Source organism: Scyliorhinus canicula, chromosome 3 (genome assembly GCF_902713615.1).
Source record: "Scyliorhinus canicula chromosome 3, sScyCan1.1, whole genome shotgun sequence".
Lineage (NCBI taxonomy): Eukaryota > Metazoa > Chordata > Chondrichthyes > Carcharhiniformes > Scyliorhinidae > Scyliorhinus > Scyliorhinus canicula.
The window spans coordinates 25,526,488-25,544,881 of NC_052148.1; the positions used below are offsets into that span (position 1 = coordinate 25,526,488).

Sequence of the window (18,394 nt, forward strand, 5' to 3'; positions counted from 1 at the left end):
TGCTGCAATTGTACCCCACTGTCAGTGGTGGAGCTGCTGGACAGAGGTCAGGACAGGGTTGGAGGACACAGCAGATCCTTACAGCCAGTAGTTTACTCTGTGGCCGAATGCTGGACGCTGATTGTCTGTGCTCTAGCAACAGATGACCCTAGCTCTGACCTGAATTTGTTGTCGGTGCCCATTGCCAGAGGTAAGTTTGCTTTGGTTTTAAACATGGAGCAAAAGATTTTGACAGCTTTTTAGAACATACAGTGCAGAGGGAGGCCACTCGGCCCATCAAGTCTGCACTGACCCACCTAGACCCTCACTTCCACCCTATCCTCATAACCCAACAACCCCTCCTAACCTTTTTTGGTCACTAAGGGCAATTTATCATGCCCAATCCACCTAACCTGCCCATCTTTGGACTGTGGGAGGAAACCGGAGCACCCGGAGGAAACCCACACAGACACAAGGAGAACGTGCAGATTCTGCACAGACAGTGACCCAGCAGGGAATTGAACCTGGGACCCTGCGCTGTGAAGCCATAGTGCTAATCACTTGAGCTACCGTGCTGACATAATTTTCTTTCTCGAAAAAGAGGACATAATAAACGTGGACCCTTTTACCCAATTCCCTTTCACTCAATGACCTAACTGAGCACCTAATAGGTGGCACGGTGGCACAGTGGTTAGCACTGCTGCCTCACAGCACTAGGGAGGGGTCTGTGTAGTGTGGTCTTTTCGAGGGTTGGTGCAGGCTTGATGGGCCGAATGGCCTCTTTCTGCACTGTTGACAATCTAAATGTGCATATTTGCTGAAAAGCACAGGCATGGTTTGGGAGAGTGGCACTGCCATCTCACAGTGTGATTGGAAAGCCGGTTGAGGCTTTCCTGTGTAGAGGGTGCTGTGTGAGGAGTTTAAAGTCTCAGCAGATCTTAGCGTTCTTGTTCCCAGCTGTCATTAAAACTGGTGCCGAGCAAAGTCTGCAGAGCGTCGGGCAAGCACAGAGGAGTTATAAAGGTGAAAATTAATACCAGTGATTTAAACTGTACCAAAGAAGGGAGTGAGCTGTGAGTTGAGCCGAGGACCGGCTTTCCAGCTGAACAATCTCGGTGTTTTACAGGTCAGATTGACCAAAAAGGAATGTTTAAAGAGGCTGTGCTGCTGAACTCTTGTGTGACACATCAATGTATTTATACTGGGCTGCCAGCTCTGGAGGTGACATTGACTGCAGTCTGCCACTGTCATCGCATTGGCTTGACTTCTGTGCTTTGCTGAGGGTGGCACTGACCGTCACTGATCATTTTCACAGCTGGCCAGGGGATGACAGCGCTCAGACTCAAACACAGGGGTGGGATCACACGCACTTCTGTAACCTTGGGAATCCAAATATCCGCCCGTGCAAATTTAACATTAACCTGGTCTTTGGAAGATATGACCACTTGCAGAGGAGGTCGATAGGGGCCATAATGATAAGATAGTTGCTAATAAATCTGAAAGGAATTGAGGATAAAATTATTACAGGAGTGGTTGAAGTGAGGATCCTGCCACTAGATCGATAAATTGTGAAGATGATTGGTGGATGGAAGGGAAATGAGATAAACAGGTGAGAGAGGAAGGAATAGAGCAGTGTTTTTCAAACTTTATTTCCAGGGACCCATTTTTACCAACCGGCCAACCTTTGGGACCCAACCTGGCCGACCTTCGGGACCCAACCCGGCTGACCTTTGCGGCCCACATCGGCCGACCTGAACGACCCACCATTTTCTCTTACCTTGTTTGTTGCTAACAAAAATGGATGAAATGGTTTTGGGTGCCTTTGGCCCCAATGGTCCCTTTGTCCCTTTGGCCTCCCCGAACTAGAAAAGAAAAGGCTGCGACCATGAAAAACAAAATGCAGCCGCACTGCGCATGCGTGCCCGATCATCAGTGCGTATGCGCAGTGTGGCTGAATTTTTAAAACCTGTTCTTGGCCATTTTGAAGGCCTTTCGCAGCCGGCATTATTATACGCTGGCTGCTGTGGCTGTTGCACGCAGATTTGCGCGATCGGGAGCGCCGCAACGGACGGCTACGCGACCCTCCCGACACCCGACCCTGACCCACTCGCAAGTCACGCTCCTGAGTTTGACAATGCCTGGAATAGAGAATACTCTGTGACAGAGTGAGGCACTTGTGAAGCCTAAACACCGGTATAGAGCAGTCGGGCTAAAGGACCAGGTTTCTGTGCTGTACATACTATTTCACATAATTTGTCACTGACCTCTTTTTAAAAATAAATTTAGAGTACCCAATTTTTTTTTTTCCAATTAAGGGGCAATTTAGTGTGGCCAATCCACCTAACTTACAGATCTTTGCCATGTGGGGGTGAATACACAAAGTCAACTGGGACAGTGACCCAGGGCCACGATTCAGACCCAGGTCCTCAGCGCCCTAGTCCCAGTGCCAACCACTGCACCACGTGCCGCCCTCATTGATCTCCACTTTGTAGTAGATGCATTAGTGGTCATTTTCCCGGATTCTATAGACTCTGGAACAGTTCCTGTAGATTGGAGAGTGGCTAATGTAACTCCACTATTTAAAAAGGGAAGTAGAGTGAAAACTGGAAATTATAGACCACTGAACCTGACGTCGGTGGTGGGAAAATTCTAGAATCCATTGTCAAAGGTTTTATAGCAGAGCACTTGGAAAACAGTGGCAGGATTGGACAGAGTCAGCTTGGATTTATGAAGGGGAAATTATGGTTGACAAGTCTACCGGAATTCTTCGAGGATGTAACTAGCAGAATTGATGAAGGGGAGCCAGTGGACGTGGTTCAAAAAGCTTTTGACAAAGTCCCGCATAAAAGATTAAGATGTATAATTAAAGTGCATGGGATTGGGGGTAGTGACTTGAGCTGGATAGAAAACTGGTTGGCAGATAGGAAACAAAGAGTCGGAATTAACGGTCTTTTTCAAATTGGTTGGTTTAGTTGGTTGGTTTAGGGGCTGGTTTAGCACAATGGCCTCAAGAACAAGGCCAGCAGTGCGGGTTCAATTCCTGAACAGGCGCCAGAATGTGGCGACTAGGGGCTTTTCACAGTAACTTCATTTGAAGCCTGCTTGTGACAATAAGCGATTTTCATTTTCATTTTTTCAATTGGAAGGTAATGACTAGCAAAGTGCCGCAGTGATCAATGCTAGGACCCCGGCTATTTACAATATATATTAATGACTTAGATGAAAGGACAAAATACATGGACTGGATTCTCCGTTCGCGGGATGCTCTGTTTTGCCAGCAGCCCGGGGGTTTCCCGGCGGCATAGGGCTGCCCCATGGGGCTGATCAGCCGGTGTAACGGCATGCTGAAACAGAAATGTAGCATGGCGGGGTAGGGAATCCATCCCCATATCTCCAAATTTGCACCAAGTTGGGTGGGAGGGCGAGCTGTGAGGAGGATGCAGAGATCCTTCAGTGTGATTTAGCCAAGTTGAGCGAGTGGGCAAATGAATGGCTGATACAGTATAATTTGAAGAAATGTGAGGTTATCTGCTTTGGTAGCAAGAAGGCAGACTATTATCTGAATGGCCATAAATTAGGAGAAGGGAATGTGCAGCGGGACCTGGGTGTCCTCATACACCAGTCACTGAAAGTAAGCATGCAGACGCAGCAGGCGGTAAAGAAGGCAAATGGCATGCTGACCTTCATAGCGAGAGGATTCGAGTGCATAGGTAGGGATGTCTTGCTGCAATATTACACGGCCTTGATTAGACCACCAATATTTTGTGCAATTTTTGTGTCTTTATCTGAGGAAGGATGTTCTTGCAATGGGGGGAGTGCAGCAAAGGTTTACCAGGCTGATTCCTGGGATGGCGGGACTGACGTATGAGGATTGATTGAATTGGTTACAATCATTCGCTGGAGTGCAGAAGAATGAGGGGGAATCTCATAGAAATGTATAAAATTCTGACAGGACTAGACAGGGTAGATGCAGGAAGTATGTTCCCGATGGTGGGTGTGTCCAGAACCAGGAGTCACAGTCTGAGGATACAGGGTCGAGTTTGTGGAATTTGTGACCACAGGAAGTAGATGATTCCAAAACATTGTATGGTTTCATGAAGCAGTTAGACATAGCACTTAGGGCGAAGAGGATCTAAGGATATGGGAGAAAGCGCGATTAGAGTTAGATGTTTAGCCATGGTCGTGATGAATGGCGGAGCAGGCTTGAAGGACTGAATCACCTCCTCCTGCTCCTATTTTCTTTCAATGTATCTGAAGGCCTTGCCTCCTTGTGTCCATGTGATAAACTTCACCAGACCCACGGAGATACCTCAAATGATCTCCTCGGAGGACTTGTGGAATACGATCTCCCCCACTAATGGGCGGAGGCCTGCCCAACTGGAGCTCGTAAAAATCTGCCTCCAAAAGCCGGCCCCTGCTGGGACCAGCGTGATCTGTAGTATCGGTTGGGATCTTTCAACTGTAAACCGCGTTGCGCCCTTTACCTTGTGTTGGTTTATTAAGTACTGTTCAACTCACCTTCTTGGGCTCCCTGAGTTTTTATACGGCCGATGGATAAAACGGCGGCTGTGAACCAAGACTTCCTGACCACTTCGGAATAGCATGGGAGTGAAGTCAGTGGTTGTTTGAAAATGCTGCTTTTGGAAATTACAGGCATTTGACACAGGTGTGGAAAACTGGGCCCAGTATACAGAAAGGATGCGGTATATCTTCCAGGCAAACGGTACTGATGAGGATGACCGACAGAAGGTAATACTCCTGACAGCCTGCGGGGCCCTGACAATTAGTGCAATCAACAGCCTCACCTACCTGCCGGCCCTGGACCGGAAGACGTACTGAGCGGTTGTGGAATTTGTTGCAAATAGTTAAGACCCTTAGCTGTCAGTAATTAGGCAGAGGTGCTGTTCAATACGGCCCGATGAACCACGGGGAAATTGGTTACGGAATTTCTGACGTGCCTTCGCAAGCTAGCCGAACATTGTGACTTCGGGACATCCCTCCCTGAGATGTTAAGAGGTCATTAGCTTTGTGGCATTAACAATATGGCGGCTCAAAGGCAGCTGTTAGTGGAGCCGGCCTGGGGCCTGAAAAGGCCATAGAGCTATCACCCTCCCGTGACAATGTGGGAAAGGGGTCCAGGAGCTCCAGGAATGCAGGAATTATGGTGGACACAGCGTTGGCCAGCCCCCGAGGATAGTGCTCATGTAACCCAGTCACGGGCAGATCCAATGGTCAAGGATCGCCACGGTCTGACTAGAGGACGATGAGGAGTTGCACAACAGTGCTGCCCTTGTGGTCGCAGGAGCCATGGTGGTCGAGGCTACCTGAATCAACAGTGAACACGTCGCCCTAGTTGGGTGGCACAAGTTCCTCAAGCCGGGGCTTTTCATATTGCCCCACCTGAGGAAGAAGACTTAATTCAGTTAAACATGTAAGGGTCCTTCCTGTTTGTTCCCTGTTTATTCCCTTATTTACCCTTTCTTTTATTTTTCGTTACATTTTTGATCCGTGGATTATTATTGGACCTGCCACTTTAAGACTTACAGCCTGTCCGAAGCCTGTACCTTGAATTGAAACAGACGAATCAAGGAGGCTGTGCTCTTTTAACATTGTGATTGCAGACTGGCCGGTATCAGTGAGGACTCGGTTTGATTGATTTGTCTGCTGGCCAATGAATGGGCCCAGAGTGCTGTCCTCTGCCCTGTAACAGGTAGTGAATGGATCTGATCCCACTGATATGTTTTTTCAGAGTCCCGAGGTTCCAGTTTGGTTTCAGCTTTGTTTCTGGCAGCTTGATGAAGAGATCTAACTAACTCTCTCCAAAAAGATCCAGCTAATTCTCTCGAAAAGGCCACTGCGAGGGCTGACTCTCTCTCTAGTAAGTCTGGATGCTGTTCATTTGAGACTGCAGAGGCGTAAGTCAAACTATGAGCTGAAAGCAAGGGTTTGATGTGAAATAAAGTGTCTCTACAGAAAGATAGAGGCCTGAGTGTGAACCTCGAGCTGAAGGTCCAGTTTGATGAGAAATAAAGTGCCTCTCCAGAAAGGCCTGCTGCTTGTGAAAACTGCATTTTTCTGAATGACTCTACAAAGAAGACAATTACCAGCTGCAAACTAAAGACTTTAACCAGCAAGCTTGTTGTGAAGAAAGTGTGCTAAAGAACAACCATCTGAAGCAAAGACTTATCTTTTGACCTTCATCCTGTTTTTTTTTTACCCCTTTCTATCCCTTTGAGTTTGTCTGTCTTGTGTGTGTGGGTCGAGGGTGGGACAGTTAAAGTGGGTAGTAGGTATTAGCTTGTCATTAACTAGTTGAATGACTGTATGTTTCATGATAGACCTTGTTATAAATAAACAGTAATCGTGTATAAACTTACAAACTTAGTGAATGTAATTATTGGGCAGCCAAAGGCCAAATACTGGGTATTTTTATAATAATTATCGATTAATTCACTTGTGTCATGACTCCAGGGCACATGGGGCTAGAACACTAGAGCCCAGTGTGCCGTCACAATCATGGACCCCAGAATAGCCCCAATTACAATACGGCTTCAAATCAATGGTCATCCCTTGGACATGGAAAGCAACATGGGGGCTGGTGCCTATAGAATCAGACAACAAACTTTCTATAAGCTCCGCTTGGGAACCGTGCACCTGGGGTTTAGGGATACACATGCCCGGCTAGCGACTAAGCAGGGCAACTATTGACCATCATTGGTAGCATGATGACCCCAGTTACTTATGGACAACAGTTGATTAGGCTGCCACTAGTAATGGTGCAAGAACCTGGGTTCAGCCTCCTAGACCGTGTTTGGTTACAAAACTCCATCTAGACTGGCAATGGATTTTCCGGATTGGTACTGGTGGTCTGTATGAAGTCCTCGTAAAGTATCCAGAGGTTTTCCAGGAGGACCTAGGAAAAATAAAGGGGGCCAAAGCAAAAATTTATGTTGACCCAGAGCCTCAGTCCAAATACTTCAGGGCCTGGCCGGTCCCATAAGCCGTCTTTACGAAAAGGAATAAAAAATTGAGCCGACTACTAGAGAACTTGGGCATCATACGGCCGGTCCAGTTCTCAGTGCTAAAGCCAGACATGTCCCTCCGCCTGTGTGGCAATTATAAGATTACAGTAGACAGGGCCACCTCCTTGGGCCGGTGCCATTTGTACCTCCAGTTGGTGTTCGACACGGCATCATAAAAATATGTCATCATCAACATCCACGATTACACCCGGCTTCCATTCGGGATGTCATCACCGTGTGCAATTTTCCAGCAGGTGATGGAAAACATCCTCCAAAGGTTTCCCAGGGTGGCTGTCTACCACAAGGCCAGAATTTAACCCAGGTCCCTGGCGGCACTGTGAGGCAGCAGTGCCATCGTGCTAACTGTTTTGCTCTTCGAGCCTGCTCAGCCATTCATTGTGATCATAGCTGATCATCCAACTCGTTAACCTATTCCCACTTTCCCACCATATCCTTTGATCCCCTTCACCCCAAGTGTTATATTTAACTCCTTCTTGAAAACATGTTTTGGTCTCAAAATAGTTTCTGTGGTAACGAATTCCACAGGCTCACCACTCTCTGGGTGAAGACATTTCTCCTCATGTCTATCCTAAATGGTCTACCCCGTATCCTCAGACTGTGACCCTTGGTTCTGCACACACCCACCATCAGGGAACATCCTTCCTGCATTGTGGATAGCACAATGGCTTCACAGCTCCAGGGTCCCAGGTTCGATTCCGGCTTGGGTCACTGTCTGTGTGGAGTCTGCACATCCTCCCCGTGTGTGCGTGGGTTTCCTCCGGGTGCTCCGGTTTCCTCCCACAGTCCAAAGATGTGCAGGTTAGGTGGATTGGCCATGATAAATTGCCCTTAGTGTCCAAAATTGCCCTTAGTGTTGGGTGGGGTTACTGGGTTATGGGGATAGGGTGGAGGTGTTGACCTTGGGTAGGGTGCTCTTTCCAGGAGCCGGTGCAGACTCGATGGGCCGAATAGCCTCCTTCTGCACTGTAAATTCTATGATAAATTCTATGATAAAATTCTATGATCTACCCTGTCTAGTCCTCTTAGAATTTTATAGGTTTCTATGAGATCGCCCCTCATTTCTCTGAACTCCAGCAAATATAATCCTAACTGACTCAATCTCTCCTCATATGCCAGTCCTGCCATCCAGGAAGCAGCTGAGTGAACCTACTCTGCACTCCCTCCAGAGCTAAACATCCTTCCTCAGATAAGGGGACTAAAAGAACAAAGAACAAAGAAAGGTACAGCATAGGAACAGGCCCTTCTGCTCTCCAAGCCGGTGCCAATCATGATGCCCTAACCAAGACAAAACCTTCTGACCTTACTCTGTCCGTATCCCTCTGTTTCCTCCCTATTCATGCACCCATCCAGATGCCTCTTAAATGTTGCTAATGTTCCTGCTTCCACCACATCTTCTGGCAGCGGGTTCCAGGCACCCACCACTCTCTGTGTGAAAAACCTACCCCAAACATCTCCCTTAAACTTTTCCCCTCTCATCTTGAAGCTGTGCCCCCTTGTAATTGACACTTTCACCCTTGGAAAAAGCCTCTGACTATCCACCCTGTCTATGCCACTCATATAATTTTGTAGATCTCTATCAGGTCTTCCCTTGGCCTTTGTCTTTCCAGTGAAAACAATCCTAGTTTATTCAACCTCTCCTCATAGCCAACACCCTCAAGACCAGGCAACATCCTGGTGAACCTTCTTTGCACTGTCTCCAAAGCTTCTTCGTCCTTTGTTAATGTGGTGACCAGATCTGCACGCAATACACCAAATGTGGCCTAACCAAGGTTTTATACAGCTGCAACATGATTTCCCAACTCCAGTACTCAATGCCTCGGCTGATTAAGCATGCCATATACCTTCTTACCTGCACGCCCAGATCCCTCTGTATGTAAATGAACCTAAAGGTTCTGCCATTTACAGTATAATTCATACCTAGATTTGATCCCCAAAATGCATCACCTCACATTTGTCCAGATTAAACCCCATCTGCCCATTTCTGTGCCCAAATCTCCAATCTATCTATTTCCTGTCGTATCCCCTAACAATCCTCAGCACTATCAACTCCGCCCATCTTTGTGTCATCAGCAAATTTACTAATCAGACCTCCCACATTTTCCACCAGATTATTTAAATGTACAACAAACAACAGAGGTCGCAGCACTGATCCCTGCGGAATACCACGAGCTACAGGTCTCTTTTCTATCCACTTTCTATCTGCCTAAATCCTACCCGTATGTCTGCTGCAACACGCACTTCAACCGGTTGTTTAGTGAAGATAGACGTGAAGTTTTCTAAGTGATGCAAAGTACCCTCTGTCTGGAGAAGCCGGTTTGTTTTTCTGTTCTCACTTTTTCCTTTTTAACTCTTGTCACACAGGTGGAGCAAAATGAAATACACCAGTACGCGGGGTGAAGTGACCGACGTGAGCTTCGAGGAGGTCCTTTTCTCTGGCTATGCCCGGGATGGTGGCCTTTTTATGCCTGAAGAAATCCCAAGCCTTGACTTGGCCACACTGCAGACATGGAGCACTCACACTTACCCGCAGCTGGTAGAGGAGATTTGCTCACTTTTCATTTCCAGCGAGGACTTGCCAAGGGAAGATTTAAGTGGTAGGCATTTCTTTGACTTATTTTACAGTTCCTCCCTTCACCTTGTTAGGTCATGATGAGGCACAGGTTAGTCACTGCCAGATAGTCTGCCAGTGCCTTGCCTAAATGCTCACATTTTCCATGTTAGAAATGTGGTGGCTAGAATAGGACAACACAAAAAAGAGGCCATTGGGCTCATTGTATATGCACTTGCTCTCTCCAAGAGAATCAGCCTAGCTCTACTCGCCAAATCTTCCCCTATAACACTTCAATTTTCTCTCTTTCAAGTATTTTTCCAATTCCCTTTTGAAGGCTATTGTTGACTCCATATCCACGACCCTGTCAAGCAGTGTATTCCAAATTAAATAAATCGCAGGGTTGTTTTGCCAAACATCTTAAATCTGTGACCTTTGACCCTTCTACAACTGGAAAAAGGTTCTCATTATTTAATCTGTCTAAACACTTCATAATTTTAAACACATCCATCAAACTCGGTCTCAGCTTCTCCATGTATCTACCTCACTCAATCCAGGAACCATTATCCATACCCACTTCATACTTTCACATCCTTCCTAAGGTGTGCCTTGCTTCATACACCCCTGCTCCCACTCAAATACCAAACCTCATGACCATCTGAACTGATAATTTTCCCAGCCACACTCTCCCCACCTACACTCTCCCCACCCACACTCTCCCAGCTACACTCCTCCAGCTACACTCTCCCCACCCACACTCTCCCAGCTACACTCTCCCAGCTACACTCTCCCTACCTACACTCTCCCACCCACACTCTCCCAGCTACACTCTCCCCACCTACACTCTCCCCACCCACACTCTCCCAGCTACACTCTCCCCACCTACACTCTCCCCACCCACACTCTCCCAGCTACACTCTCCCCACCTACACTCTCCCCACCTACACTCTCCCAGCTACACTCTCCCAGCTACACTCTCCCCACCCACACTCTCCCAGCTGCACTCTCCCCACCCACACTCTCCCTACCCACACTCTCCCACCTACACTCTCCCCACCCACACTCTCCCCACCCACACTCTCCCCACCTACACTCTCCCCACCCACACTCTACCCACCTACACTCTCCCCACCCACACTCTCCCAGCTACACTCTCACAGCTACACTCTCCCCACCCACACTCTCCCACCCACACTATCCCAGCTACACTCTCCCCACCCACACTCTCCCAGCCACACTCTCCCCACCTACACTCTCCCCACCCACACTCTCCCCACCCACACTCTCCCACCCACACTCTCCCACCCACACTCTCCCCACCTACACTCTCCCCACCCACACTCTCCCCACCCACACTCTCCCACCCACACTCTCCCCACCCACACTCTCCCAGCTACACTCTCCCCACCCACACTCTCCCAGCTACACTCTACCCACCCACACTCTCCCTACCTACACTCTCCCAGCTACACTCTCCCAGCTACACTCTCCCACCCACACTCTCCCCACCTACACTCTCCCCACCTACACTCTCCCCACCTACACTCTCCCCACCCACACTCTCCCCACCTACACTCTCCCCACCCACACTCTCCCAGCTACACTCTCCCCACCCACACTCTCCCCACCCACACTCTCCCAGCTACACTCTCCCAGCTACACTCTCCCCACCCACACTCTCCCAGCTACACTCTCCCAGCTACACTCTCCCCACCCACACTCTCCCAGCTACACTCTCCCTACCTACACTCTCCACACCTACACTCTCCCCACCTACACTCTCCCAGCTACACTCTCCCCACCTACACTCTCCCCACCTACACTCTCCCCACCAACAGTTTCCCAGCTACACTCTCCCTACCTACACTCTCCCACCTACACTCTCCCCACCCACACTCTCCCAGCTACACTCTCCCCACCTACACTCTCCCAGATACACTCTCCCCACCCACACTCTCCCAGCTACACTCTCCCAGCTACACTCTCCCCACCTACACTATCCCCACCCACACTCTCCCAGCTACACTCTCCCAGCTACACTCTCCCAGCTACACTCTCCCAGCTACACTCTCCCCACCCACACTCTCCCACCTACACTCTCCCAGCTCACTCTCCCACCCACACTCTCCCACCTACACTCTCCCAGCTACACTCTCCCCACCTACACTCTCCCCACCCACACTCTCCCCACCCACACTCTCCCAGCTACACTCTCCCCACCTACACTCTCCCCACCCACACTCTCCCAGCTACACTCCCCTAGCTACACTCTCCCCACCCACACTCTCCCACCCACACTCTCCCCAGCTACACTCTCCCCACCCACACTCTCCCAGCTACACTCTCCCAGCTACACTCTCCCCACCCACACTCTCCCACCCACACTCTCCCAGCTACACTCTCCCAGCTACACTCTCCCCACCCACACTCTCCCCACCCACACTCTCCCAGCTACACTCTCCCCACCCTCACTCTCCCAGCTACACTCTCCCCACCCACACTCTCCCAGCTACACTCTCCCCACCCTCACTCTCCCAGCTACACTCTCCCCACCCACACTCTCCCAGCTACACTCTCCCCACCCTCACTCTCCCAGCTACACTCTCCCCACCCTCACTCTCCCAGCTACACTCTCCCTACCTACACTCTCCCCACCTACACTCTCCCACCTACACTCTCCCACCTACACTCTCCCACCCACACTCTCCCACCCACACTCTCCCACCCACACTCTCCCAGCTACACTCTCCCCACCCACACTCTCCCAGCTACACTCTCCCAGCTACACTCTCCCCACCCACACTCTCCCAGCTACACTCTCCCAGCTACACTCTCCCAGCTACACTCTCCCCACCCACACTCTTCCCACCCACACTCTCCCAGCTACACTCTCCCTACCTACACTCTCCCAGCTACACTCTCCCAGCTACACTCTCCCCACCCACACTCTCCCAGCTACACTCTCCCTACCTACACTCTCCCAGCTACACTCTCCCAGCTACATTCTCCCCACCCACACTCTCCAAGCTACACTCTCCCTACCTACACTCTCCCCACCCACACTCTCCCAGCTACACTCTCCCTACCTACACTCTCCCAGCTACACTCTCCCAGCTACATTCTCCCCACCCACACTCTCCCAGCTACACTCTCCCAGCTACACTCTCCCAGCTACACTCTCCCCACCTACACTCTCCCACCCACACTCTCCCAGCTACACTCTCCCCACCCACACTCTCCCCACCCACACTCTCCCACCCACACTCTCCCAGCTACACTCTCCCAGCTACACTTTCCCCAGCTGCACTCTCCCACCCACACTCTCCCAGCTACACTATCCCCACCCACACTCTCCCAGCTACACTTTCCCCAGCTGCACTCTCCCACCCACACTCTCCCAGCTACACTATCCCCACCCACACTCTCCCAGCTACACTTTCCCCAGCTACACTCTCCCACCCACACTCTCCCAGCTACACTCTCCCCACCCACACTCTCCCAGCTACACTATCCCTACCTACACTCGCCCACCTACACTCTCCTCACCCACACTCTCCCCCCCCCCCACACTCTCCCTACCTACACTCTCCCAGCTACACTCTCCCAGCTACACTCTCCCTGCCTACACTTTCCCCAGCTACACTTTCCCCACCTACAATCTCCCTACCTACACTCTCCCCAGCAACACTCTCCCCACCAACACTCTCCCAGCTACACTCTCCCTACCTACACTCTCCCCACCCACACTCTCCCAGCTACACTCTCCCAGCTACACTCTCCCCCCCCACACTCTCCCAGCTACACTCTCCCAGCTACACTCTCCCCACCCACACTCTCCCAGCTACACTTTCCCCAGCTACACTCTCCCCACCCACACTCTCCCAGCTACACTCTCCCAGCTACACTCTCCCTACCTACACTCTCCCCAGCTACACTCACCCCACCCACACTCTCCCAGCTACACTCTCCCCACCTACACTCTCCCCAGCTACACTCTCCCCACCAACACTCTCCCAACTACATTCTCCCTACCTACACTCTCCCAGCTACACTCTCCCCACCAACACTCTCCCAACTACACTCTCCCCAGCTACACTCTCCCCACCAACACTCTCCCAGCTACATTCTCCCTACCCACACTCTCCCCACCCACACTCTCCCTACCTACACTCTCCCTACCTACACTCTCCCCACCTACACTCTCCCCACCCACACTCTCCCTACCTACACTCTCCCCAGCTACACTCTCCCCATCTGTCTCACTGCCGGATAAATTCAAGTATAACAGGTGTGAGCGGCACAGTCAACTGCAGTCATGCGCGACCTCAAATATCTCACAGCCTTCAAGGAGAGAGCCCTTGGGTTGGCCAGAGAGAAGCCAGACCGTGTCTGCGCAAAGGGCAAAGTGGGGGCAGCAGACAAACGTCAGAACGCTCAAGACACGCAGTCATTCCTCAAGCTTCACACGAGTAAAAGTTGTACTTTCAGCATCAGGAAGGGATTGCAGGAGTCCCATTGCCTTCGCTCTGAAGCGGAGATGCTGTACCGCCTACACAATGAGGCTAACACTGCAAGGGTCACATCCGCAGTGGAGACCTTGGTGCAGAACCTGCACTCCATGGCGGGGGATGTTCGCTCCAAGGCTCAGCTCGACCTCCACAGCTGAGGGCATGAACGCCAGGGTGCAGAGCTTCAATGCATGCTGCAGGTACTGGTGGGTATCCGTGAGCGGGATTCTCCGACCCCCTGCTGGGTTGGAAAATCGCCGTTGGGGGGGGGAATCCCAGCCCCCACCCCTGCTGGCTGCTGAATTCTCCGGCACTGGAGATTTGGCAGGGGCGGGAATCGCGTTGCGCTGGTCGCAGCGCCCCCAGCCCCCTGCGATTCTCCAGCCCGTGATGGGCTGAGTGGCCGCCCGTTTTCAGCCAGTCCCGCCAGCGTAAATTACAACAGGTCCTTACCGGCGGGGTCCTCGGTGGGGGGGTGGGGGGATCTGGTCCCGAGCGGGCCTGTGCAGTAGGGACACTCTATTCCTTCGCGTCGGCCGCTGTAAGAGTCCGCGATAGCCGATACAGAGATGAGCCCCCTGCGCATGTGCTGCGATAACACCAGCACACGCTGGTGGTCCCGCGCATGTGCCAACTCGCGCTGGCCAGTGGAGGCCCTTCAGCGTGGTGCCAAGCCCCTTCCGCGCTGACCACTCGGGCGTCGACCTAGCCCCTTAAGGTACGGAGGATTCCGCACCTTCAGGGCGGCCCGACGCCGGAGTGGTTCACACCACTCCTTCGTGCTGGAGTCACCCGCCCCACCGACCTCACCGCCCTCTATCCCATGAGGGAGACCATGATGCAGCCTGGGTACTTTCATTATGAGACCCTTTGGGTGTTCAGTCCATCGGACAACCCCCTCCCTGTGAGCGACTCACCTCCAGCCCCGCATACCGAGAAGAGCAGCACTGCCAAACCTGTGCAGCCTGAAAGTATGTCCAGATGTGGCAAATGTGGTCCACCATCCTCCAGGACAGGTGCAATGTTCTCCAACACTGAAGCTCCAACATCTGCATGCGGAATGTCCAATGTTGGAATACCCTTTGCCGGTAGTGTCTGCTACCAGGCTCCACCAACTGTGATGCTGTTCATGCAACAGCTATAGTCCCAGACTCCCCCTCCACTACAGAGCAAGCTTGCACAGGGGGACCAAATATAAGAGCAATATTTTTTCAGGCTGTGTCGCATATGACCTCGAATTTATTTTATATCTATGTTCCCATTAGTTGCAACTTTGCCAGCTTTAACAACTTTCTCAAGTTGTTGATAGTAATCCTCGTGTTGTGAGTTAGAATTTCTCCAGCAGAAAGGCATCAGCATTGTCCAGCTCTCTGGGCCTATACATTCTGGTTGATTGCTGAGCCTCGTGGGTAAAGAACATGTTTCTGAAGGAGCTGGGAACAGAGTAGCAAAGCAACTTGAGCATGTGCGTAAGGGGACAAAATAAAACACTAAAAATATTGAGCAGGGCAAGTCTCACAGTTTGTGAAATAATAATAAAAGCATTTGTACAGAGTGGGTCAGGAGGCAGTATCTACAACTAATAATTTGGATGAGGTACTGGCAGATTCCAAAGGAGGGAATAGTGATTTATTTAAATCATGAACGGGCATCTAAGACCTACAGCTTGTAAATCCTGCTCCATGTGGGATCTTCAGGACATGGAGAGGGTATTTGTTATGGAGGCAACGTGCCGGGGCCATCGGATGGAGAGCCAGCAAGCCCGAGCTGAAAAAAGCTATTACTGTGGAACTGGTTCTGATTAAAGTTCATCTCGACCTGAAACATTGGGCCATAACTTCTGGCTCGCATCGGAAAACAAATTGAAAGACGCTAATACACACTTACCTGGTGTTGAAAGCTGTGCTGTAACTCTGATGGCTGGAGCTACTTAGGGTCTACCTCAAAAAACATCCCTGCAGTCCCCAGTTTAGTCCAGCTCTGGCGGATTCAAGGAGACCCCTCCCCCTGTTTTTAAAATACTGTCTGTCATAAAGCAGGTACGTTTAAAGGGCCCAGTGAGGTTGACAGGCCAGGGAGAAGGTGAGTGTCTAATAATAATAATAACCTTTTATTGTCACAAGTATGAAGTTACTGTGAAAAACCCCTAGTCGCCACATTCCAGCGCCTGTTCAGGTAAGCTGGTGCGAGAATTGAACCCACACTGCTGGCATTATTCTGCATCACAAACCAGCTGCCTAGCCCACTGAGCTAAACCTGTCTAAGGTAAGTGGATTAGATTTGGATGGTCAGAGAGGTGTTGGAGGTCAGGCAAAGGGCTGGGAGTTGGTGGGGTGGGTCAGAAGTCGGGGTGGGAAGGTCAGAGGTCAAGGGCTGGGGGGATTGGCGGTCATGGGTGCGGGAGTCAGATGTGAAGCTTCAGGGGTGTCAGGGGTGAAGGGCTCAGAAGTCGGTCATGGGGAATCAGAGGTCAGGGTGGGGTGGTGATGTTAGGGGTGGTGAGGTTCAGAGGTGAGGTTCAGCTCATGTCCACGTGTTTGGGGCAGTGGGTCGGGTCTGCGGGTTGGATAGGGGTTCGGATTGGGCCTGTGAGTCGGGGGAATCCTTCGGGGATAGGGAAAGCAACGGGGGCGGCGGGGAGGGTTGAGTAGGCCTGGACATGGGGGAGTGTCCTGATGGGTGGGGGTTGCAGAAGGAGTGCTGTGGGAGGGGAATTGGTCTGTGTGTTTACAATAGTTGACCAGAGGTTAGAAGGGGGTTTAATTTTTCTAACTCTGTCAGTGTAACTATTTGTGTAACCCTGTTGGAACCATCTGAAGTTAGCGATTTAAATCACATTTCCATATGGTTCGCAGTGCAGTGTAATTGCCCAAGTGACGTTTATGTTTCTGGGCAACTGTGTTGCAAATCTAACCTGTGAAGTTCTGAGAGGAATTCGGCAGTGCATCTGTGGGGTATGCCGCCTTATCCCACGCTGCCAAGTTCGGAAGTTTTTTTAAATTAATTTATTTTTCCAATTAAGGGCAAGCCACCTACCTTGGACATCTTTGGGTTGTGGGGGTGAACCCACGCAGACACGGGGAGAATATGCAAAGTCCAAACGGACAGTGACCCAAGGCCGGGATTTGAACCCGGGCCCTCAGTGTCGTAGGCAACAGTGCTAACCACTGAGCCACCGTGCCGCCCTTTGCCAAGCTCGGAAGTTACGGCTCAAAAATGCCGTCTTGTTTTTAATCCCAGTTTTTAACATGGCTGATTTTATCATTTTCAGACCTGATTAGCCGGGCATTCCGGAGATTTCGACACAAAGACGTCGTGGAATTAGCCAGTCTGGAAAACGGGTTGAATGTTCTGGAGCTGTGGCATGGTGTGACGTATGCCTTTAAGGACCTTGCTCTATCTTGTGTTGGACAGTTGCTCCAGTATTTCCTGAAGAAGAGGAAGAAGCAGATCACTATTGTGGTAGGTAAGTGGAATATGAGGAGAGAGGGTTCTTCTGCCTGAAAACCTTACAGGTTGGTTTATTTTGCATGATTCCTCTCAAATTACTTGATAAATCATTGTTTGGGCCTCAGCTGGAGTATTGTCTCCAATTCTGGGGACTTTAGGAAAGTTGGCAAGGCGTCGGAGAGGGTGTAGAAAATATTTCTATACAGTGTTACGGACAATCAGATCAGCTAAGATCTTATTGAATGGTGGAGCAGGCTCAAGGAGCTGAATGACTTTACTTCTCCTAAGTTCTATGTTCTTATGTTTAGTCAGAGACTTGGAGCAGAGTATGTTAAGGGGAGATTATTGGAAGTATTGAAAATGATGAGAGGTTTTGATGAGAGTTGATCGGAAGAAACTGTTTGCATTGGAAGGTAGGTTAGTAACCATGGGGATAACTCAACCCTTTAAATATGTAAAGTAAGGCAATGTCGTGTATGCCAACAACTTTCATCCTTGCTTCCATTAGCATGCTTGGATGCACCTTATCCAGTCCTTTCAGTATTCACACAGCCTATCCAATAGCTCCTCAACATCAATTTTAAAACCTTCAAGTGCCTGATGATCTCCAATTCACAATGACTGCTTGAGCATCTTCTTCCCTGGTAAAGAAAATATCTCAACCATGCCTCTCTCTGAATGCATAGTTCTACTCATTGATACCCAATCGGCCCACCCATCCACTTACCACCCATTTGCTATTTATCTGCCTGCAAATTTATTTCCCTTTTTGTGAGGTGGCAGTCTCTTCGCACAGACCTGAATTTTCAGGGGAATAAAAGGGCTCCGCGCCACCATGCCTGATCCCCGAATCCGTAAATCCCACC

General features: G+C 50.4%; 1 protein-coding gene across 6 annotated transcripts in view; it reads left to right on the forward strand.

Annotated features, from left to right (window-relative positions):
* The window catches only part of thnsl2 (threonine synthase-like 2), an 86,937-nt gene that overhangs the window by 42,853 nt on the left and 25,690 nt on the right, over positions 1 to 18,394 (forward strand). For 2 of the 6 annotated variants that reach the window (XM_038793225.1, XM_038793223.1), the window contains exons 2-3: positions 9,384 to 9,616; positions 17,350 to 17,544. In XM_038793225.1, coding sequence (XP_038649153.1) covers positions 9,394 to 9,616; positions 17,350 to 17,544 — 418 coding nt within the window. In that variant the 5' untranslated portion in view covers positions 9,384 to 9,393. Of the gene's footprint in view, positions 1 to 16; positions 191 to 937; positions 1,106 to 4,683; positions 4,729 to 9,383; positions 9,617 to 17,349; positions 17,545 to 18,394 lie in introns of those variants that run through there. The other 4 variants (XM_038793224.1, XM_038793221.1, XM_038793222.1 and 1 more) reach the window with 4 other exon arrangements.